We start from the raw sequence: 21,530 nt of genomic DNA, 5'->3' as shown, positions 1-21,530 counted from the left end.
TTCCCCATACGATCAACGCTTGAATTTCATCTCTAACTCGTTTCTTACAGTTTAATCCTGAAGAACGTGCCAAAGAACCCCGCAACACTGCAAATTCCTCAACGTGTCCCTCCACTTCCAATGATTTTACGGACCTCATCTCTGTGTTATTTGAAAAGTAATCCTTTTGCATCTGTCCACCCTGACTATGTTTTGGGGTCCCCTTACCGTCCCAAATAATCCTGAATTCAAGGTATCTAAACTCATGGAGCAGTTGTCCAGGGAAAAGAGAAGCAACAGCCCCGCCCCCAACCCTTGGGAGCAGAAAGGAAAAGAATTATCCTAAAGAATTATTTAAAAACCCAGATGCAGCCGACAGAAATAAAACCATGACTGCATAGACTGATGTCCCAGGGGTCCCAAATCTAACCCCAAATGGGCAATAATTTGTTTGCCATTAAACTAAACCAGTTTGATGAACTCAAATGCCCTCGGCTCAATAGGCAGGACTCTCCGAGGAGCCTGTGTTACTTCCCTCACTTAAGCGCAGATTTGTAATAAAAATCTTAGTGCCAGTGGCACGGTTTTTGGACATATAAGAAGCTAACCACTTGGAGAATCCTATTTGAGAGGTCAGAAAACTCCACAGTTAAAGATCGGTTTATAATTTACGAAGAAAATAGAAAGTTTTGTTTCTCTGAGTTGAAATTTGAAGAGCACGGCGGGAAATATTGTAAGTTTCTGGCATAAAGCTTTGTGCTTCCTTCATAATTTGAGACCGGCGTGAAGCCTGAGGCTTCAGGGATCATTTTGTGAGAAAAACCGGGCGATTCGATGTAGAGAATTTTGATATTTTTGGCATTTTTTGAGGTGTAACAAACACAACTCGGGATCCGAGAGGACACTCTGCGGCTGCCAGCGAGGCGGGCTGGACAGCGCACCAATCACGGCGCAGCTCCGCCCTATATAAACGGGAGGGCGCAGCGGCGCGGCCCGAGTCCCGGCCAGTGCCTCCGCTTCCGGCTCGAGTCGCTCTCCCCGCGCCCGCCTTCGACATGTCCGAGACCGCGCCCGCCGCGCCCGCCGCTCCGGCCCCCGCCGAGAAGACGCCCGTGAAAAAGAAGGCCCGCAAGTCCGCAGGCGCCGCCAAGCGCAAGGCGTCCGGGCCGCCGGTGTCCGAGCTCATCACCAAGGCCGTGGCCGCCTCCAAGGAGCGCAGCGGCGTGTCGCTGGCCGCGCTCAAGAAGGCGCTGGCGGCCGCCGGCTACGACGTGGAGAAGAACAACAGCCGCATCAAGCTGGGCCTCAAGAGCCTGGTGAGCAAGGGCACCCTGGTGCAGACCAAGGGCACCGGCGCCTCGGGCTCGTTCAAGCTCAACAAGAAGGCGGCGTCCGGGGAGGCCAAGCCCAAAGCCAAGAAGGCGGGCGCGGCCAAGCCCAAGAAGGCTGCCGGGGCGGCCAAGAAACCCAAGAAGGCGACGGGGGCCAGCACCCCCAAGAAGAGCGCCAAGAAGACCCCAAAGAAGGCGAAGAAGCCCGCGGCGGCTGCAGGAGCCAAAAAGGCAAAGAGCCCGAAAAAAGCGAAAGCAGCCAAGGCCAAGAAGGCGCCTAAGAGCCCAGCGAAGGCCAAAGCCGTGAAACCCAAGGCGGCCAAGCCAAAGACCGCCAAGCCCAAGGCAGCCAAGCCAAAGAAGGCAGCTAAGAAGAAATAAGTTTCTTTGGCCTACTGCTTAGAAGCTCAACACAACCCAAAGGCTCTTTTCAGAGCCACCCACAGACCTCAAGGAAAGAGCTGTTGCACTGTGTTCCTTGGGGGGCGTGGCCGGAGGGACGACACCACCTCGGTGGGGCGGTCCCTCGAGCACGGAGAGGCGTCTCCTGGCAAGGGTTAGTTGCGTGCACCCCCCAAAAAACTTGTACGTGCAGGGGTTTCAGTAAAGGTCCCGCAAGCCTATCCACGCCCCAAACTCGAGCTTATGTCTCGAGTAGGCTGGTCAGTAGTAAACTTCTCCCACACTGACGGGCAGGGGGTAAGCGAGAACAGAAATCTGGGAAGCGGTATTTCCCAGGCATTTGCTAGTACAGGTACGTACGGTGTTTCACCTCCTGACCAGCCCGGCGCAATAGAGCAGGTTGCTAATCAATGAGGCGAGCTGGGAAGGACTATGGGCTTCGGGCCAACGACCACGTACTACCCCGCCTAAAGCCTGACAGCTCCAGCATCTAGGGCATCCTAACCGCCAGATACCGACTGGTGCAGGCCCCAGACTCCCAAGCACGAAGCCATAGTAGCCAGCAGAGAGTGGTCTACACCTCTAAACCGAAAGCGAGGATGTTCTCCGGAAAAGTTTCAGTGACTGAAATCTACGGCGCAAGTTCTTTAACAGGCTTATTTATAGTAGCTTTAGGCAGCCTACTCTAAGCCTTCTGATTGGCTCGAAGCAAAGTAAGGAAGCAGCCAATGAAAAGCTAGACCTGCAAGTATCTTTTACATCCGCATTTGTGACGACACACTAAAATTAATCCAATCGCGGACGAAATCTTACTAACCTCATTTGAATACCGCATCTATAAATAAACGTGGCTTTGGTGCCGCGAGTTATTTTCCAAGCTCTTAGTTTATAGCGTGTTAACTTCACGCCGCAATGCCTGAACCCACCAAATCCGCCCCGGCCCCGAAGAAGGGCTCGAAGAAAGCGGTGACCAAGGCGCAGAAGAAGGACGGCAAGAAGCGCAAGCGCAGCCGCAAGGAGAGCTACTCGGTGTACGTGTACAAGGTGCTGAAGCAGGTGCACCCCGACACCGGCATCTCGTCCAAGGCCATGGGCATCATGAACTCGTTCGTGAACGACATCTTCGAGCGCATCGCGGGCGAGGCGTCGCGCCTGGCGCATTACAACAAGCGCTCGACCATCACGTCCCGGGAGATCCAGACGGCCGTGCGCCTGCTGCTGCCCGGGGAGCTGGCCAAGCACGCCGTGTCCGAGGGCACCAAGGCCGTCACCAAGTACACCAGCTCCAAGTAGACTCGCCAAGTAAGCGTCCTCTTACCCAACCCCAAAGGCTCTTTTCAGAGCCATGCATGCTTTCAACAAATGAGGTGTAACCCTTTCATTACGGAAGCTGTTTTCGAGGATCTGGTAATCTAGCACGACTCAATTTTTGGTTAGTGCTGCGTAGAAAATATTTTCAAGTTACTCTGTCAGTAACAGTATAAATTGCGTGCTCACCATAAACGATTCTCTACATCCATTATTCCTTCGGTTTCACCAAACTAGACCTTAATTTTAAATGAAACGCCATTGCAAGTGTACAGCTCCTGGTTCCGTGGGCCGGGCTCCAAATTGATCGTCACGTTGTTCAGGCAGTTGTGATAAGGAAGGAGCTTACCCAGAGCACAAAGGAGCCTGCTCTGAAAACTTTGTTCTCAACTTTTTTTTTTTTTTTTTCCTTTTTAATGTATAGAGGTGATACTGAAAACAGCCGAAGGCCGTGGGAGCGTCCCCGAAAATGTACGTGGGCTTTTCTGGTCGGCCTGCTTTGCAGCGGCTCCCATATCTGCTTGCTCTGAGCAGCCGGCCAGGGAGGGGGCCTCTCTGGGGGAGGAGGGTGGCAGAGTCTATACTGTATCCAAAAGTCGCAGCGGGACCGGGAGGAAACGTGTCCGGGCTCTGAGAGGCCTTCCAGTCCTGTCAGTTACTGTCGCCTCTGTCCTAGGAAGTCCTATTTCGCTTACAGTCTTTGGGAAGCATTCAGCTGTAAAGTCCTCTGGGCCAACGAGACAGAGGCCCACTACTCAGTCCCATCAGGTGTGTGACTGTGATGAGGCGATGGTTCCCCCCGGGACCGAGGCCCCCTTCTCAGCACCCTGGCCGCTTCCCTGGCGTACCCTTGAGGTGAGGCCAGAGTGGAGGTTGGAAGGGAAGGAAAGCCTTTCGGGCAGGCAGCGGTTTCTTTTGCACAAGTTTCGCTGGCCTGAAGGGTTTCAGCTGCTGGGGAGTGAGGAAAATGTAGACTTTATTATTCGCCAAGAAACCTGATGAGAAATCTTTCCTGGTGACGCTGACGCACCTGCCGGGTCACATCCTCAGGGTAGAAGGTGAGCTAGAAACGAGCACACACACAGACACACACACATGCACACAGACCCACACTCGCCACGGACGATGGCAAGGGAGAGGGTACCCTGAGCCTTGGTGCTGAGCAAGGTAGATTCTGCCACCGCCAATCTGGACTACTATCCATTGGTTTCTGGCATCAATATCACAGGGATTCAAACACCCAGGATGAGAATTAATTTAGGGATTAAGCCCAAGCTGGCTTTGTGCCTCTGAGCACCTGGGTAATGCAAATGCAAATCCTCTCTGGGGGAATGAGCTTCATTGTGGGCCTCAACAAATCCCCACATAGGACACCTAGAAGAAAAGGAACTAGAGGCTTTCTATATAGGACATTAGCACATTATTCAACAAGACACTGTGGCCCAGAATAAGAGCAGGGAAATAAACAGTAAAAGGAAATTAACAGATACAGATTTCAAGTGGCTCACTTTAATAACTTTTAAAAGAAAAAGGGGGAGACACCTGGGTGGCTCAGTTGGTTGAGCGCACAACTCTTGATTTGGGCTCAGGTCAGGATCCCAGGGTTGGTGAAATCAAGTCCCATCTGGCTGAATGTGGAGCTAGCTTGAGGTTTTCTCTCTCTCTCTCTCTCTCTCTCTCTCTCTCTCAAAATAAGTAAATAATTTATTATTTACAAAGGGGGAAAAAAGAACTATTTGAAATATGCTGAGAGCCTAAGAGAATGCAAAGGATGACCACAAAGATTTGAAAAAAAGAATCAAATACAAATTCCAGATACATACATATATACACACACACACACACACACACACACACACACATATACACAATTAATTATAAGAAAATTAACATTTAAAAAGCTTGCTGGATAGGCTAAATAGCCAATTGGACCCAGCTGAAGAATTTTCATGAACTCTGTAAGCAGGTCTTAATTATCCAAAATCCAGAGAGAGAAAAGTAAAAGTGAATTCAAGAGATCTGGAATTAGTAGCAAAATTGTCTGAAATACCTCTAATCTTGGTACCAGAAGGACAACCAGAGAGAATGATGCTGATGTGAGCTTTCAAAGATCATGGCTGAGGATGTTTTAGAGTTAATGGATTACTCATGTAATTAAAAATAAATAAAACAGAGTGAAAACTGATATAAAAAGGGGGGGGGGTCACTGCATCACACTGTGACCTAAGCCCCATAAACTCTCACAAGAGATAGAAGGCTGATTACAACAAGGTTGTGTCTTTGACCTGTTCTGACAGGTGCCATCAGACTGAAATACTGTTATAAATACTTGGGGGGGAGGGGAGGATAATTGAGAAATTATTTACATGCACTTTATATCTATCTGATTACTTAACTTTGTAATTCTAGCCGATATTTAATGGACTGTCTTGCTTTTCAGTGCATATAATACTATAATTAGGAAATTAAAAAAATTAATATTCTTTCCAATAACTATTTATGTTAATTACATTATCATGTTATTGTATCAGGTAAAATCACAAACTGGATGCCATATAGGTATGCTCTCAGTCATCATGGTCTTTTTCCTCTTTTTCATCAGTGGCTTTGGTAGTTCATGACTTACAAAAATTTGTTTCCCTGCTCGTTGTTCACGTGTGCACGTGAGTGTATGTGTGTGTATGTCTGTGTGTGTGTGTAATCTGTATGTGTTGCTTAGTTTACTTCTAAATTTATTTTAAGTCTTTTTATTAGGAATAATATATGAATTTTTGCCATTTGATGAGCTCATGTGCTTTTTGTCCTTTATCCTGCCACAATGAATATATGTAGATTTCCTAATGTTAATCTATACTTGCATCCCCAGCCCAAATCTTACGTGGTCATGTTATATTATTATCTTAAATATCAGCTGCATACATTTTAATATTTTAGAGTGTTTTTTTTTTCCCTACTCGAGTCACACTCTCTTTTGGGTTTAGCCATGTATCAGATTTTGTCATTAAGATTATGGTAACTCTCCTCTATTATCTACTGCTGTGTAACAAAATACTCAAAACTCAACAGCTCAACCCATGAACATTTCTTCCCTCAATTTGTTTCTGGGGATCAGGAATACACAAATGACTTAGCTGGGTGGTTCTGCCCAGGGTCCCTCGTGGGGCTGAAGTTGAGATGTACACACAGGCTGCAGTCCCCTGAGGGCTTGACCACAGCTGGAAGATTCCTTATTCCTTACCAGAGTTGGCTGGCTGCCCTCCTGCACGAGTTCCTGTTGGCTGTTGGCAGGAGAACCACAGTAACAGCTCAGTTCCCTGCCAGGAACCCTCAGGAGGGTAAATCTCTTCAAAATGTGGTAGCATTTCTCTTGCAGAAAGAGAAGTCAGGCAGAGAACGTACCCTTAAAGTCTCTGTGACCTAGTTTTGAATGTCACATGCTGTCACTTCTGCCACTTTCTACTAATTAGAAGCAAGTCACTTTAAATGTGGCATGTAATCAGAAGGGGAACTGGGTTCCAGCTCACCTTTCCAGGTAAGGATGTGAACATATTGTGAAATTTTCACATCATTTTTTAATGCTTAAATTACTCGATTATAAAAAGTATTTGTTATTTAAGGAGTAGTCAGAAATCATCTAGACCTAATTCCTTTAGGTCGTTAAGAATTCCAGGAGTTAGACTAAAATTGACCACAATCCACAAAGACAAAAGCCAATGAAACTCCTCATGATGTCCTGATGGACTTCTCCCTGAGATTGTAAGGACCGAACAGTTGTCTCTGTACTCAAATAAACCAGCACGTTGCCAGTATATAGAGAAAATGTTGAATGAATTGAATGAATTCAACAGAGAAATCGTAAACAGCCATCTGTACAACAAATCTCTGCTTCATGATGGTTGTAGGAATATCCAACAAAACTAGTAGGTTTGGAAAAGATAAATTAAAAGGGAAAACAAATACAATAAAAAGATAAAACCCCAAGCAGAGAGCTAGCCTCTTCTCTGCTGTCCTATCACTCCCTGTCAGTGTATTCAATAAACTTCTAACTCCTTAGGGGGGAAAAAAAAGGTAAAATCTGAAAAATACTTTGGCCTATGCAAATATAACAAATTAATGATATAAAAATCAATGATATAAAAAATAAAAATTAATAAAATTTAAAGTGGGACAAGAAGTAAAAGCTCAATTAGTTGATTTAAGAGGTGGAATTTGAACTGATGATTGAGTCAGACTTAAAAGTAAACTACAATGTTTCAAGTGTAAGGTAACAGATTAAGAGGTAGGAGAAAAACATACAAGAAGAAACTAAAGAGATTAATTTAGTCATGAAGGCTTATAAGGAGATCCATGACATGTGTCAAAATTCTTACTAGATTGTAGCATAGCGACAGTTCAGAGTATTATTATAAATCAGCTCATTCAAGATAGTCAATTGAACATCTTTGAGTCAGACACAGGCATGGGCACTGGAAATACAAAAAGAGGTGAGGGTGTCCTTGACCTTCTGGAGCCCTCAGGTTAGTAGACCATCAATGAAACTTATAGCTACTTCTTCAATTTTTTTTTCTTTTTTTTTTTTTTTTTATTATCACTCACTAAGACCTAAAAAAGTGTTTACCACTCTTTGGAAATCCACTGGCAGGGGAATAGACTTGGGCTCCCATGGAAACTACAAAGCTCCTTAAGACAAGATGTTCATCCCAATATTTGAGTACTAAACAGAATCTAGTAATACTAATATCATTGTGACACAGTGCAAAGTTCAGGTACACTCCCATAAGCGTCCCCTCACATCTGACACCAAGTGCAAAGATGAAGGGTCTCCAAAACCATCCTCGGATTTGATCATTCACTAGAATTATACCACAGAATCCACTAAAAGTTGTTACACCCAAGGTTGGGGGTTATTTATTACATCAAAAGGATACAGATTACACATAAGCCAAGGTGAAAGGCACATGGAGCACAGGCTTCCCAACTCAGAGCTTCTGGTAGGTCCTTTCCCAGTGGAGGCCGGGGGAGGGTTTATGTCTCCCTGCCGCACAACAATATTGGCACAACACACAGACATCGCCAACCTAGGGGATTTGTCATATGAACATGGTTGACTGTCCACGTGGCTGAACTTTAGTCAGCAGGCCGTCTGGAGGTAGCCCACATGCCACATGACCCAAAGCCCCCAACATAAGTGACATCATCACCCTATCCTGTGCAGCCCAGGACTTCTAGGTAAACAAAGATCATCTTATCATGCAGGACATTCCATGAGCCTAGAGATCCCCTCCCAGCAAAGGGCAAAGGCCACATCTCTCTTTGGATAAAATTGGTTCTTCACCATACACATTGTCGTAAGAAAACCTATAGGTTTACAGTTTTGATTAGATGGCTATGATTGACCATAACTTGAATTCTCCAACTATTTTCTTTTTTGATGGTTCTGTCAATGGTTTGGGTTTATTTAGATCAACTGTGGACCCAAAAGTTATAAGGAGATTTCTAATTGAAGCCAATTTTTTTGTACTTTATTCAGATGAACAACTTCAGCAGTCTCCTCCCTGACTTATACTCCCACTGCCCTCCACACCCTGGCGTCAGCAAAGAAGACTTAGGAGAGGTGGAGATCACGCTGGGGAAAGTTCAGAGTTCTTCACCTTCATTTTGGTGGCGTGGGCACACAGCGTTACATAGAAGAAAACGCTCCCTTTGCTTTACATGGACAGCGGCACTTGACTGACCTTTCCTTTCAACAACCATGAAATTCGCTACCATGGAAAGGGAACAGGAATTGTAGAAAAGTGAAGGACTAACGTTTTCGAATTTTGTCTAAACGTTTAACTGTGAATGTTAAGCTGCATTTCATAAATACAAAACAATAAAAGTATCACAGCCAAATGGTGGCTATTTTTTAGGAATAGGGAGAAGAAAGAAGGTGAGAGCTGAGAAAAAGAATGAAAGAAACAAATGGCTACTGCAAAAGGGAGCGCCAGAGCCTGAAGACCAAGGGGAAGGCACAGAGGAAGATAGTTGGAGAAAGCAGAGGGAAAAGAGGGAGATGAAGAGCTAGACCTTGTTATGGGTTTGACCCTTCAGCTGGGAATAGCACATTTTACATACCTCAAATACGCCCCACATTTCTTGGGTTTGGGGGTGAGTGGATGATTACAATGTTACCACATCTGGGAGACACTCTCTGACCAGCAAATGCACATGGCGCCCTTCAATCCGGCTCTTAACTTGCTCTGTTCATTCTTCTTCATTACCCTTAGCATAACTGACATGAATTTGCATATTGCTGGTTTCCTCTTCCCATTCTCCAGGCTCTAAGCTCTATTGGGCAGAGTTCGTCCTTTTTGCTGCTGACTCCCCAATGCCTAAGGCTGTTCCAGACACACAGTAGGCTCTCAGGATTTACAGCAATCATAACGAGTTAAAGTACACATATAACAACAGGGACAGGGGCCAGAGGTGAGTTGTTGCAATGGCTCAAAAGAATGAGAGACAGCATTCCTGAGTCTCACTTTCCACATCTACACAACAAAAATAATAGTATACTACTTCTTAGAGCTATTTTAGGATTAAGTAATATAATTCATGCAAAGCTCTTAAATCAGTCTTGAAATAATTTTGTAAGTGCTTAGCCAATGTTAACAAGTATTAGATTTCTTTAGTCATTGAATTAAAATGAAATCAGAAGGGCCAATTCTCTTCAGGTTAGAAACTAAAAGAAGAAAATGCAAGCCTTTGAACTGCTTGATTCCACCTGTGGAAGGATAACTGGAGGATTTGAAACAAAGACCTTATTGTCCAGGTTTCTCTTTACTGGTTTGAGTCATTATGTGTTCATGCTAAAAATGACTAAAGTGTAGGTAATATTGGAGCAGAGACTCATTATACAAGCACACGTAAAAAACAAAACAAAACAAAACAATCTTTCTTGTACATCAAATAGTAAGGCTGATGGCAAAATGGCACCTAACAAACCCTTTTTATTTCTTCAGTTGGGGAGAGATATGAACGCAGAGAAGAAATGAATGTAAACAGTAACTGAAAAGTGAATCAGCCATAGAATTATGAAGTATGAAAAGTGATCTGCCTGAGAAGGATTGATTAGTATGCATATTCTGCCCGAATTTAACCCATCCTGGTTTGGTGTTCACGGATTCATTAGAAGGAGAGCCTTAGCGAAGAAGAAGAAACTAAACAGTGTTCTAGCATTTTCGTTTTATTTGTTGTTTTAATTATGAAAATAGAATTTACTGCTGTTACAGGCCTACAGAGAATCATTATTTACCATGGACTATGTTTGCTGGAGAAGTCTAAATGAGGAGGGCAAAAAGTCTGTAAATGAGATGTTAGGATCAATAAAATTTGTGGAGAAGTCCACATTCCTTGTTGACCCAAATCGTTCCCCGAGATCTCTCCTTTTTAGACACACATTTATTTTTCACTTTATCTTCTGGCATCGAAGTCTGAGTGGGGAAAGCCTAAGCACCGTTTTGGCTCTGGTAACGATCCTGAAGGTAAGCAGCTTGGGTTAGCTCAGCTGACATTTGAGGTGTCACTTCCAACACCTGAATTAAGGGAAACACAATACTTCGAAGCAGTCTCAAAATTCAGCGTGTACCAAAACTACCTGGAGCATTTTTAAAACATAGATTACTGCCCCCCCCCCCCCCCCCCCCAGCTTCTGATTCACCAGATCTGTAGCAGGATCCGGTTATTTGCCGGTTGTATTATCCAGGTGATGCTGATGCAGGAGGGCCAGGGAATCACACCGTGCTTTCAACCAGAAGAGGGGATTTCCTTGAATTACGAACGCCAAACAGCAACACAAACCCGTCACATTCAGGTCTAAACTGGAACTGGAAAGTCCTAAAAATTCGCAGCGACTGTCCTGCATCCTCCGCGTCCACGCAGGCATGGAAACGACCCTTTGGCCGGGCAGGCCCCGGCTCCGCACCGCTAGTCTCATAGCCACGCCCCCCAAGTCGGCTCTCTCATTGGCCCGTCCTGCGACGCCCCCACACGCCGGCTTTCTCATTGGTCTGTCCTGCCGCGCCCCCCACGCTGGTTCCCTCAGTGGGCCTTCCCGCAACGCCCGTCCATGACACCCCCTGATTGGGCCGTTTCCGCGGCACACGTCCCGCCCCCAACGAGCCTCACGTTGCGCCTGCGCCACGTTTCGTTTTTCGGGCTCCGCGGTGGGGTCGTTCGTTTTCTCGGTTGGTGGCGTCGCCGCCGGCAGGTTGTTTCCCGTTTCGTCCCTTTTTGGTGCGCAAACCGTGGCGACCCGGCCTCGCCGCGCGGCCGCTGGACGTTCGCAACAATCCAGCGGGTTGTCCGCAGATGAGAGCGCGGAACCGAGCGGTGCGCGGACCGAGCCGCGGGGCAGCAGCTTCCCTGGTCGGCCTCCTCTCCGGCGGTTTCTGAGCTGGCCCGGCCTCGCTGCCCAGTGGCCGAGGACACCCTCGCAGTGGCCGCGTAGGACGCCCGGCTTGCACAGCCCCTGTTTACCGTCCTCGTAATTGTAGGGGATTTCGTGTGAGCACTGCGTGTGCCTATGTCTGTGTATGTGGGTGATTTTATTTCCTACTCGGATAACCATGCTTTTTAATTTCATATTCGTGTGCACGCAGGTCTAAATCCTTTAGGCACGGTCGGCACAGAGCCCAGGCCTCACAGTACTTTCAATGGCTCATGAAAATTTTGTCATTTTCTCTGAAATCAGAAGATAAATATTAACTGTGAAGTTGACCAAAAGGCTCTAGTATGTAATAATATATTTACGTTTGTGTAATTTTAATAACGTTATTAATTTTATTATTTTAATGGAGGGAGAGGCCCAGGAAGGCAAAAGTCCCTAGGGCCCACAAAAATCAGTGAAACTGCGAGCAGATAGCACACAATCCTTTTCATCTATCTTTGTTTGTTTATTTTTTATTATTTTTTTTTTTGCAAACACCCAGATACATTTCTGAGTAGTTTCCAGATGTTAACTCAGGTGTTCCTCATAATACACACGTGAACTATTGTTATTCTAATTACCTCCATATATTGAGTCACCTTAAGCTTAAAATTATTTTTACCCAATGTCCTACCATTAGTAAATGGCAGAGGGGATTCTTATTCTAACCCAGGCAGTTTAGGTCCAGGGTCCCTGCTCTTACCCACTAGAGTAAAGACATCATCTCTTGGCAACCATATGCAATTAATTCAAGTAACAGCAGGTAAAATTTACACCAAACTCTAGCCAGGCTCCTCTGAGCCTTCTTCTCAACTTGACTTATAAAAGCTTGGACAAGCATTAAGATCCTTTTAACAGATCAAAGCTATATCCCTAAGATGACCCTAGCCCTTCTTAAAGTGCATGCCCTAAATCAAGACCCACCATTCTTTATTTTTCCTTTTCTCTTCCTTTGTTTCTTAGAATCATCTTCAATGTTTTAGCTCATGAACGTGCATTTTACAATGTTACCAAAAATCCAGCGACGTTTTGTGGCATAACATTAAATTTTTAGTTTATTCTGGAATTTATGAACATTTTAGCATGGTGTCATCACAAAACATAAACACGGTGAAGTGTAGGTCTAACTCTTTAAAGTCAATCTTGTTTGACATCCTTCGATGACATTTTATAGTTTATTCATATAGATTCGAATTTTTTTTTTTCTTGGACTTAGAATCCTTAGAATCTAAAGTACTGTTGTGAATAACGTCTGGTTATTAATTTCAGTTCCAGCCGAGGCATTGCTAATGTATACAAAGGTCATGAATTTTGTGTGCTGATCATGTGTCCACTAACCCTGTTGAGCTCTCTCAGATCTGTTTGTAGAGTCTCACCGATTTCTTAAATGACATCATTTTCGAACAATAAAGATAACAGCTTTTTCTTACTGAATTTTTATCTATACTTAATCATCCTCCCCTGGTCTCACAGTGCTGGCCAGGCCTTTAGCACCATGTTGAATGGGAATCGTGCCACAGAGCTCTTGTCTGTTTTGGTTTTTTTTTCTTTTTACTTCCTAGAAATTCTTCTAAAAGTGTACCATTATATGTCATGCTCACTGTAGCTACTCTTTATAAAATAAGTAGCTACTCCCTCTTGTTCTAGTTTGCTGAAAATGTTTATGATGAAAGAATGTTGGGGCGCCTGGGTGGCTCAGTCGGTTAAGCATCCAACTTGGGTTCGGCTCAGGTCATGAGCCCACAGCTTCATGAGCTTGAGCCCCACATCAGGCTCGGTGCACCTGCTTGGATTCTCCCCCCCCCCCCCTCCGCTTTCTGACCCTCCCCCACTTCGTGCTGTCTCTGTCTCTCTCAAACACAAAAAAAAAAAAAAAAAAAAAAGTGTTATATTCTAGCAAATATTTTCTCAGTGTCTGTGGAGATGACCATACAGTTTTAACACTAGTAATATCTTATACTGGCAGATTTAGGATGTTCAACTTTTCTTCCATTCTTGGAATAAATCCTGCACAAAATGCTATTTGCTAAATAACATGGCTTCTTCGTTTCCATTTTCTTGCTTTTTAAATAGAGCTTTTCTTAAAGTAAGTGTTCACAAGTAAGACAAAACCATAATTTTCTCTTTTTTTGAATTGTTCCTGTTCAGTTTTCATAATAGATTATAGACTTTCAAAAGAAAAGACTTTTCAAAAGAAAAGATTATAGACATAAGAGAGAATTATTTTTCTACTGAAACAGCTTTTGTAAAATAGGGATTATCAATTCCTGTAATTTCACTTAAACCTGTATAACCCAGCTATCCTTAGTACCATTTGGGATGAAGGGATTTCATAGAAATCTTCTATTCTATTCTTCATAGAATCTTCTATTCTATTTTCATATTCTATCTATTCTAATCTATTTTCATAGAAGAGATTTTTTTTAACTGCCCTTCCTGTTCCCTTATAATCATATTTGCTTATTCATCTTGTTTATTGCTTAATGTTTTTTCTTGAAAGACATTCTTTTCTGTTACATTTCCTTTCTTTATCTCCCTTCCTTCATTCCCCCCTCCCTCCTTCCTCTCTCTCTCCTTTCTTTCTTTCTTTCTTTCTTTCTTTCTTTCTTTCTTTCTTTCTTCTTTTCTTTCTTTCTTTCTTTCTTTCTTTCTTTCTTTCCTTCTTTCCTTCTTTCTTTCTGTCTTTCAACTTATTCAAAGCATTCTCATGGTTCTTAATAACTCCCTTTTGGTAGCGACGTTCCCTTCTTAATCCCATAACTATCTCTCAACCGCCACCCCCACCCTCACGTGCACACACACTTTTTTTTCCTAATTAGTTTTGCTAGAGGCTTGTCTATTATTAGGTTTTTCAAAGAATAAGCTTTTGGTTTATGGATCATCTCCATTTTTTCTATTAATTTTTCTTCTTTTTAAATTTTGAAATTGACATATTAACAATAATATGTCAATGTAAAACTCCATGGAGTTTATAAATAAACAAACAATTAGATCTAATAAGAGTTCAACAGGGTATAAGAGCACCACGTAAAAATTCATGGCCTTTCTCCACATGAGCAATGACCTATCTAGAAATAAAATAGAAAACAAAGACATCATTCCTACCAGTACAACAGATCCTAAGGATTCTAAACCCAATTCTCAATTTACTGTCATTTTTATTCTAGCTTTTTTGGTTGAATACCTAGGTTATGTATTTTCAGTGTTTCTTGTTCCTTAACATGTGCATTTAACAGTATGTATTTTCCTTTTAGTACCATTACAAATGCACCCTGCATTTTTCATATGTATTATTCATATTTAGCTCAAAACGTTCCATAGCTTCCTTTCTAATATCCAGCCTAATCCATGTGCTTAAAAGTATGCTTTTAGTTACCAAGCATTTGAGAAGATTGCTTCATTTTTACCATCTATTTTTTTAACATAGTGATTTGCCAAGTCTGTGCATTATACTGTGTTGACCACAAGTGTCGCTACCGTCTGTCACCACACAACGCTATTACATTATACTTCCATTGACTACATTCCCTATGGCGTACCTGTCATGCCCCTGACGTATTTATTGCACAACTGGAAGCTTGTTCCTCCTACTCTCCTTCACCCATTTTGCCCATCCCCTCACCCTTCTCCCCCTGGCAACCATCAGTTTGTTCTCTGTATTTATGGGCCTATTTCTGCTTTTTTGTCTGTTTTGTTGTTTAGATTCACATATAAGTGAAATCGTACTGCATTTGTCTTTCTCTGTCTGATTTATTTCACTTAGCATAATACTCTCGAGGTCCATCCATCCATCGTGTTGTCACAAATGGCAAGATCTCATTCTTTTTTATGGCTGAGTGATATTCCATGATGGACCGGACATACTCCACACGGATATACACACTCCACATCTTTATCCATTCATCACTGACGGACACTTACGATGCTTCCATATCTTGGATATTGTAAATAATGCTAAAAGGAACATAGGGGGGATATATATCTTTTCTAATTAGTGTTTTTGTTTTCTGGGATAAATACCCAGTAGTGAAATTACTATACTCTCTGGTATTTCCATTTTTAAGTTTTTGAGGAAACTCCACACTGTTTTTCATAGTGCCGGTACCAATTTACATTCCCACCGACAAAACATGAGGGTTCATTTTTCTCCACATCTTCAGCCCTAGTTATTTCCTTTTTTTTTTTTTTTTTTTTTTCCATTCTAATGGGTGTAAGGCAATATCTCATTCTGGTTTTGATTTGCATTTCCCTGATGATAAGTGATTTGAGCATCTTTTCATGTATCTGTTGGCCATGTGTATGTCTTCATTAGAAAATGTCTATACACATCACCTACCCATTGTAAAATCTTATTATTCTTGATGTTGAGTTGTATAAGTTCTTCGTATATGATTTGGATATTAACACGTTATTGGAAATATCATTTGCAACTATCTTCTCCCATTCAGCAGGTTGCCTTTTCATTTTGTTGTTGGTTACCTTCTCTGTGAAAAGCCTTTGATAATAGGTGTAGTCCCAATAGTTTATTTTTGCTTTTGTTTCCCTGGCCTGCAGAGAAACACTAGAAAAATGTTGCTAAGGCAAACAGAGATTGTTAAAGAGATTATTGCCTGTGTTTTCTTCTAAGAGTTTTATAGTCTTAGGTCTCACATTTAGGTCTATAATCCAGTTTGAGTTTATTTTTGTATATGATGTAGGAAAGCAGTCCAGTTTCATTATTTTGCACATAGCTGTCCAGTTTTCCCAACACCCTTTATTGAAGAGTCTTTTCCCCATTGTGTATGCCTGCCTTCTTTGGCATAGATTAATTGACCATAACAGTTGGCTTATTTCTGAGCTCTCTATCCAGTCCATTGAGCTATCTGCCCATTTTTGTGCCATTACCATATTGTTTTGATTATTATAGCTTTGTAGTGTATCTTGAAATCTGGGATTATGATACTTTCAACTTTGTTCCTCTTTCTGAAGATTGCTTTGGCTACTTGAGGTCTTTGGTGGTTTCATACAGATTTTAAGATTATCCCAGTTCTGTGGAAAATAATGTTAGTACTTTGTCAAGAATTGCAGTGACTCTGTAGATTACTTTGAGTAGAATGGACATCTTAACAATATTAATTCCTCCAATTCATGAGCACGTAATTTATGAAATGTATTTCCACTGTATGTGTTATCTTCAATTTCTTCAGGCATGTTTGTAGTTTTCAGAGTACAAATTCTCCACCTCCTTGGTTAAGTGTATTCATAGTAATTTCTATTACATACTTTCTTTAATGATATCCATTCTAATCCACGTGTTTAGAAGTGTGCTTTTAGTTTCTAAGAATATGAGAAGATTGTTTCAGTCATACTATTCCTAAAAAAAAAAACAAATTATTTCTATCGCTCCATAATTAGATTATGATAAAATAGTGCAATATATACAAAACTGTTTTCTTTATATGTATGTATGTATATGTATTCTGAAGCCAGTGTTGAAAATTTGAAATTATTAAATGGGTCCTTTGAAAAATTCCGAAATCTTCTACGTGTTAAGTGAAGGAATCACAGATAAATGAAGTTTGTTCATTGTGTTGTTCAATCTTCTATAACCATAAGCATTTTCCTTCGTTGTTATATGAATTTCTAAGAGTACAGTATTGAAGGCTTGCCCTACACTTGTAAACCTGAAATTCTCCTAAAATTTCTGGAAGTTACTGCCATACACAGTTAGTGGCTATGCGGTCAGGTATATCAAGGCCCTAAATGTTACATCTTATCAGTGGATTTTTATTTTATCATTATGAACTATAGATCCTTTTCATTTTTAAAAGTTCAATTTCATTAATTTTTTCATAGGTCTGGTTTTGATTGTCCCTTGCTCCTAGAGTGTATTATTTCATTTTTATTTCTTTAAACGTTCAGTAAATATTTTATAGTCTGTATCTGATAACTTTAATATCTGAGATTCTTTGTGTGAAGAAGAGGTGGGGATCGAAGGCTGAAAGCCTGACTCTTCAAAGTGTCTGTTCTCCTCCTAGGTTAGGTCACATTTATGATGAGTTTATATTTGAACATCCCAAATTCCTAGGAACGCCTGGCACATAATATGTTCTCAATAAATACTAGGAAATAAGTAAGTAATTTATGCGTATCTAGAGAACTGGGATCCAAGATGCTTCCCTCCTAAAGGGGTGTGAGTTTGTCTGCATGAGGCACGAGGTGACGCACAAGCCGGCGCCACACATTAATGTCAGGAAGCTTTCACAGAAACTCTCTACTCTAAGTAGGTCTGTGGTGAAATACTTGTAGCAAATTTCCTCTACCCTCCTCCACAGAGCCCTGCAGAGACCAACAGGTTTCTTGTTAGGGATCTTTGCTAGATTTTTTTTCCCCTACAAGCCTTTGTTTTCTCAAAGAGCCCTGGCTTTTTGCTACAAGTCTCTAGTTCAGTTTAAAGGCTGAGAATTCTCTTTTCCCCAACAGGCTAACATTGATTGACAAAGCGTAGAATCCTGATAATGGTATTTGCCCCTAGGAACCAAATCTGGTGGGTTTAGCAGGCTGGCTTCAGCTCCGAGGGGTTTATTGTTCTGGGAGATTTAGGGAGTTTTCCTTGGTTTCTTGTGATTTGGCCATAATGTGCTAGAGTGTTTTTGTAGTTTATCTAGTCCTTAGCTCTTTTGCTTCAGGACAGCTTTCCAGAATATCTTGTTTTCCACATTGGATCTAAAAGTCCTTATAGTGCATACCTCTCTACCCCCACTAATACTTTGACCTTTGAAATTTGTTTAATATTAATATTACCATACTTGCTGCCTCTTGGTAACGTTTACCCGTCATTCTTATTTTTTCTTTATTATTATATAAATCCAGTAATGGTTTCTTTCCAGACTCAAAAAAGAGGAGCACTTTCTAAGCCACATTTTGTATTACACACATTTTTTTTTGGTTTGTAAAAAACATGGTAAATATCATAACAAGATAAAATATTGAACATGTTCCAGAACTCTAACATAATGCTTTTCTGAGAGAGGCAAAAGAAAGCTTAAAAAAAACTTCCATGAGACCACAATCATATAGCAAAACAACTAAAAAATATTACACGTAAGTTAGTATCTACCATTATTTTGGAGTTACATTTATGTAAATTAAAAAAAAAAAAATCTCTATTCTTAGATCCGGAGAGAATTTTGATGGGGAATAAGTCCACCAGAGGAATTCACTGATTTGAAAGCACACTTGTCAATTTTGCTTCTTTTTTTTAATGTTTACTTCTTTTTGAGAGAGAGATAGGGAGGCGCAGGGAGAGAGGGAGACACAGAATCCAAGTAGGCCCCAGGCTCCTAGCTGTCGGCACAGCGCCCAGCATGGGACTCAAACTCAAGAACTGTGAGATCATGACCTGAGCTGAAATCGGACACTTAACCATAACTCTACCTGCCGGGTTGTCCACTGCTGATTGGCTTGACTCCATTGTATGATACTGGGTGGTCTATGGCCAAACCATCCTTTGTGGATCAAATGTTTCATGGTCTACTGCTTATTTTTAGTCAGGCCTTTTGTCAAATTCCTGAGGGAAACCTGAAGGGGAGTAGGTGGTCACTGTTACATTCTTAAGAAGCACCTTACGGCCTAGGCTGTTTACTGTTTGCATACATTCCAAAATATGTGTTTTCACCCCCACCCAGGGACCTCAGGTCCCTCTCTGCCTATTTTACCCTATCTTTCCCAATCCTACAAGGTCTTGTGTTTCCAGGCAATGTGTCAAAAAGTGGTCACAAATTATTTGCAAAAAGAGAGGCCCTTTTCAGAGGGAAATCTCATGGGGAGGAAGAAATTTGAGTAAAGTTAGAGAAATCATCATGCCTCAAGCGATTGCATGTAGACTTTACTGTTGGCTCTCAATCTGTAGCTTTCCAATTTACCCATAATGAAGATATACAAAATTCTCAACTAGTAAATTAATAAAGAGGTCGCAGTGGCAAAACTAATAGAGACGAACAAATAAAACCAATGGCAACGCGAATATACACTAATAACTAAGTGATCATAGACAAAGAATGGAAAAGGGCAACTTGTTTAACATGGAGAAGAAAAGACATTCCAATAAAATCTGCCCCTTTATGCTCTTTGTTTTCTTGGGCCACTCACCCCACCACATGCGTGAAGACACATACCCGCAACCATACGGACAGCACTCTACATCGTGCTTCCCAAACTATAGCGTTCACCCAGATTACCTGGGGATCTTGTCAAGATTCAGTCTGATGTGTAGCTCTGGGGTGGGGCTTACAATCCTATTTGTAACCAGCTCCTTTATGACATCCTGCTGGTGGTGCAGTGGCTATAATGTGAGTGGTCAGCCCTTGGTGGGGGGGTGGGGGGAGGTGATTAAATTGGGGACCAAGGGTCAATGGGAAACGAGACCATTCCTCCAGGATGCAGGCCAGCAAAAGAAAGTGGTGATATATTTGTCTATGATGAAGAAGTTTCAAGGGGCACCTGGGTGGCTCAGTCAGTTGAGCATCTCGCTCTTGATTTGGGCTCAGGTTATGATTTCAGGATCCTGGAATTGAGCCCTAGTCCAGCCCTGCGGTCAGGCCCCAAGATGAGTTTGGAGCCTACTTGGGATTCTCTCTCTCTCTCTCTCTCTCTCTCTCTCTCTCTCTCCCCTTGTAGATTTGTGCTTTAAAAGAAAAGAAAGAAAATTCGAGAATCTCTCAGAGGAAGTGTTGTGTAAAAAAGGTAACCTTGAATCCATCTGCGCAATGGTAATGATAGCAACAAAGCATGTTTAAAATTTTGCAGCTCTGAGGATAATCCAGTGTTCATGAACTAACTTCAGGAGCTGAAAACGAAATAGCCATAGATATCTAACCGATTAGAAAAATGAGGTAAACTTGTTTTTTACCTGTACAAAATCTGAATCTCTGCTACTTTAGATATTCATCTTAAAAGGCTTAGGATACTTTGTGACCTAGATGGCTGATATGTGCACGACAGCAACTATGTTTCTTTACCCTCTGGCTTCTGGGAGGGATAAGCAAGACATCTGAGGTGGCGGGGGGGGGGGGGGGGGGGATGAGAGTATGTTCTTATTCTTCTTGGCTCCCTTCCTACAAAACTGGGCAGAAACTGCCTTTGTCTATCGACAGCCACAGCTCCTGTCCGACAGCCGTCTCCTATGCTCACTGCTCTCTTCAAACCCTGCTCTTCTCCTGCCTCTTCCGAACTAGGAATAACAGCCCGGCGTCCTTCACCATTCTTTGGTGATATCCCTTAACCCTGCTCACAACTTTGGAAACAGTCCCTCTATCGTTTAACTGTCCTAAATAATCCTATGGCAGACAGCTGAGAGTCTCTTCAGGGACTCCCTGCCCATGTGCGGAGTGTGGGTATCTAATAGCCTCCAGTGATGAGCTTCATCAGGGTCCAGTTCAGCGATCCATCTTAGGTCAAGCTGATCTTAGGGCAGGTGCTCAGGCACTGAGCAAGGCAGCTGTCAAGGGCCTGGTCATTTGACCCACTTAGGAATTTCTGTGATAGACAGTGTGCCCAGAGTTCCCATTGGGCTGGCAGCGACTTCACGTCTGTCTCACTGGTCTAGAACCCGGATTTAAATGCAAAGGTACGCCTTTTCCAGGAACCATACAGGGGGGTTGCAAATCGGAGACGTGACCTCGACCTGACTACTGTCTTTTTGGCAATTCAAAACACAAGGGAGAGCTTCTACTTTCTAAAATTAATCACCAAAGTAATCTGGATGTTCATAAAGTAGTCTGAACTTGTTACCAAATAGGTTAAGAAGCCTGCCTGAATGGGGGAAACTACTCTCAGGAATACGTCCAATGGGACCGTAGAGCTGGAGCCAATCATGTGCAGGCAGGTCACACGACGAGTCAGCGAATCACAGGCCGCGAAACGCATTCCTCATTTGCATACCGCTGACTACAAATAAGCGGGATCCTGGCGCGGGCTCCATTTTCTCTTCACTCGGAAGAAAGCGGAGTTGAGATGCCTGAGCCCGCGAAGTCCGCTCCCGCCCCGAAGAAGGGCTCGAAGAAGGC

The 21,530-nt window shown here is 42.7% G+C and overlaps 4 protein-coding genes across 9 annotated transcripts in view; 3 read left to right on the top strand and 1 right to left on the bottom strand.

The window, feature by feature from the left end:
• LOC125939366 (histone H2B type 1-C/E/F/G/I) overlaps positions 1–21,530 on the bottom strand; it is a 131,566-nt gene that overhangs the window by 38,028 nt on the left and 72,008 nt on the right. The gene's annotated exons all lie outside the window — the stretch shown is intronic.
• LOC125939383 (histone H2B type 1-A) overlaps positions 1–21,530 on the top strand; it is a 373,771-nt gene that overhangs the window by 332,857 nt on the left and 19,384 nt on the right. Inside the window, exon 2 of one of the 3 annotated variants that reach the window (XM_049654824.1) lies at positions 8,551–10,417. The exons of the other annotated variants lie outside the window; for them this stretch is intronic. The gene's annotated coding sequence lies outside the window, so the exon portion shown is untranslated. Of the gene's footprint in view, positions 1–8,550; positions 10,418–21,530 lie in introns of those variants that run through there. 3 annotated transcript variants of the gene reach the window in all.
• Positions 976–2,679, top strand: LOC125939356 (histone H1.4). Its single transcript, XM_049654787.1, has one exon. It carries the CDS (start codon positions 1,035–1,037, stop codon positions 1,689–1,691), a length of 657 nt encoding a protein of 218 aa, XP_049510744.1. The 5' UTR covers positions 976–1,034; the 3' UTR covers positions 1,692–2,679.
• LOC125939384 (histone H2B type 1-M) overlaps positions 2,624–21,530 on the top strand; it is a 38,295-nt gene continuing 19,388 nt past the window's right edge. For 2 of the 4 annotated variants that reach the window (XM_049654827.1, XM_049654825.1), the window contains exon 1: positions 2,624–3,014. In XM_049654827.1, the coding sequence (XP_049510784.1) occupies positions 2,625–3,005 (381 nt within the window). In that variant the 5' untranslated portion in view covers position 2,624 and the 3' untranslated portion in view covers positions 3,006–3,014. Of the gene's footprint in view, positions 3,015–3,444; positions 3,467–8,550; positions 10,418–21,530 lie in introns of those variants that run through there. The other 2 variants (XM_049654826.1, XM_049654828.1) reach the window with 2 other exon arrangements.

Source organism: Panthera uncia (assembly GCF_023721935.1).
Source record: "Panthera uncia isolate 11264 chromosome B2 unlocalized genomic scaffold, Puncia_PCG_1.0 HiC_scaffold_25, whole genome shotgun sequence".
In the NCBI taxonomy this organism is placed as follows: Eukaryota; Metazoa; Chordata; class Mammalia; order Carnivora; family Felidae; genus Panthera; species Panthera uncia.
Note: the sequence above shows the minus strand (reverse complement) of the source record. Positions and strands in the feature narration are given on the sequence as shown.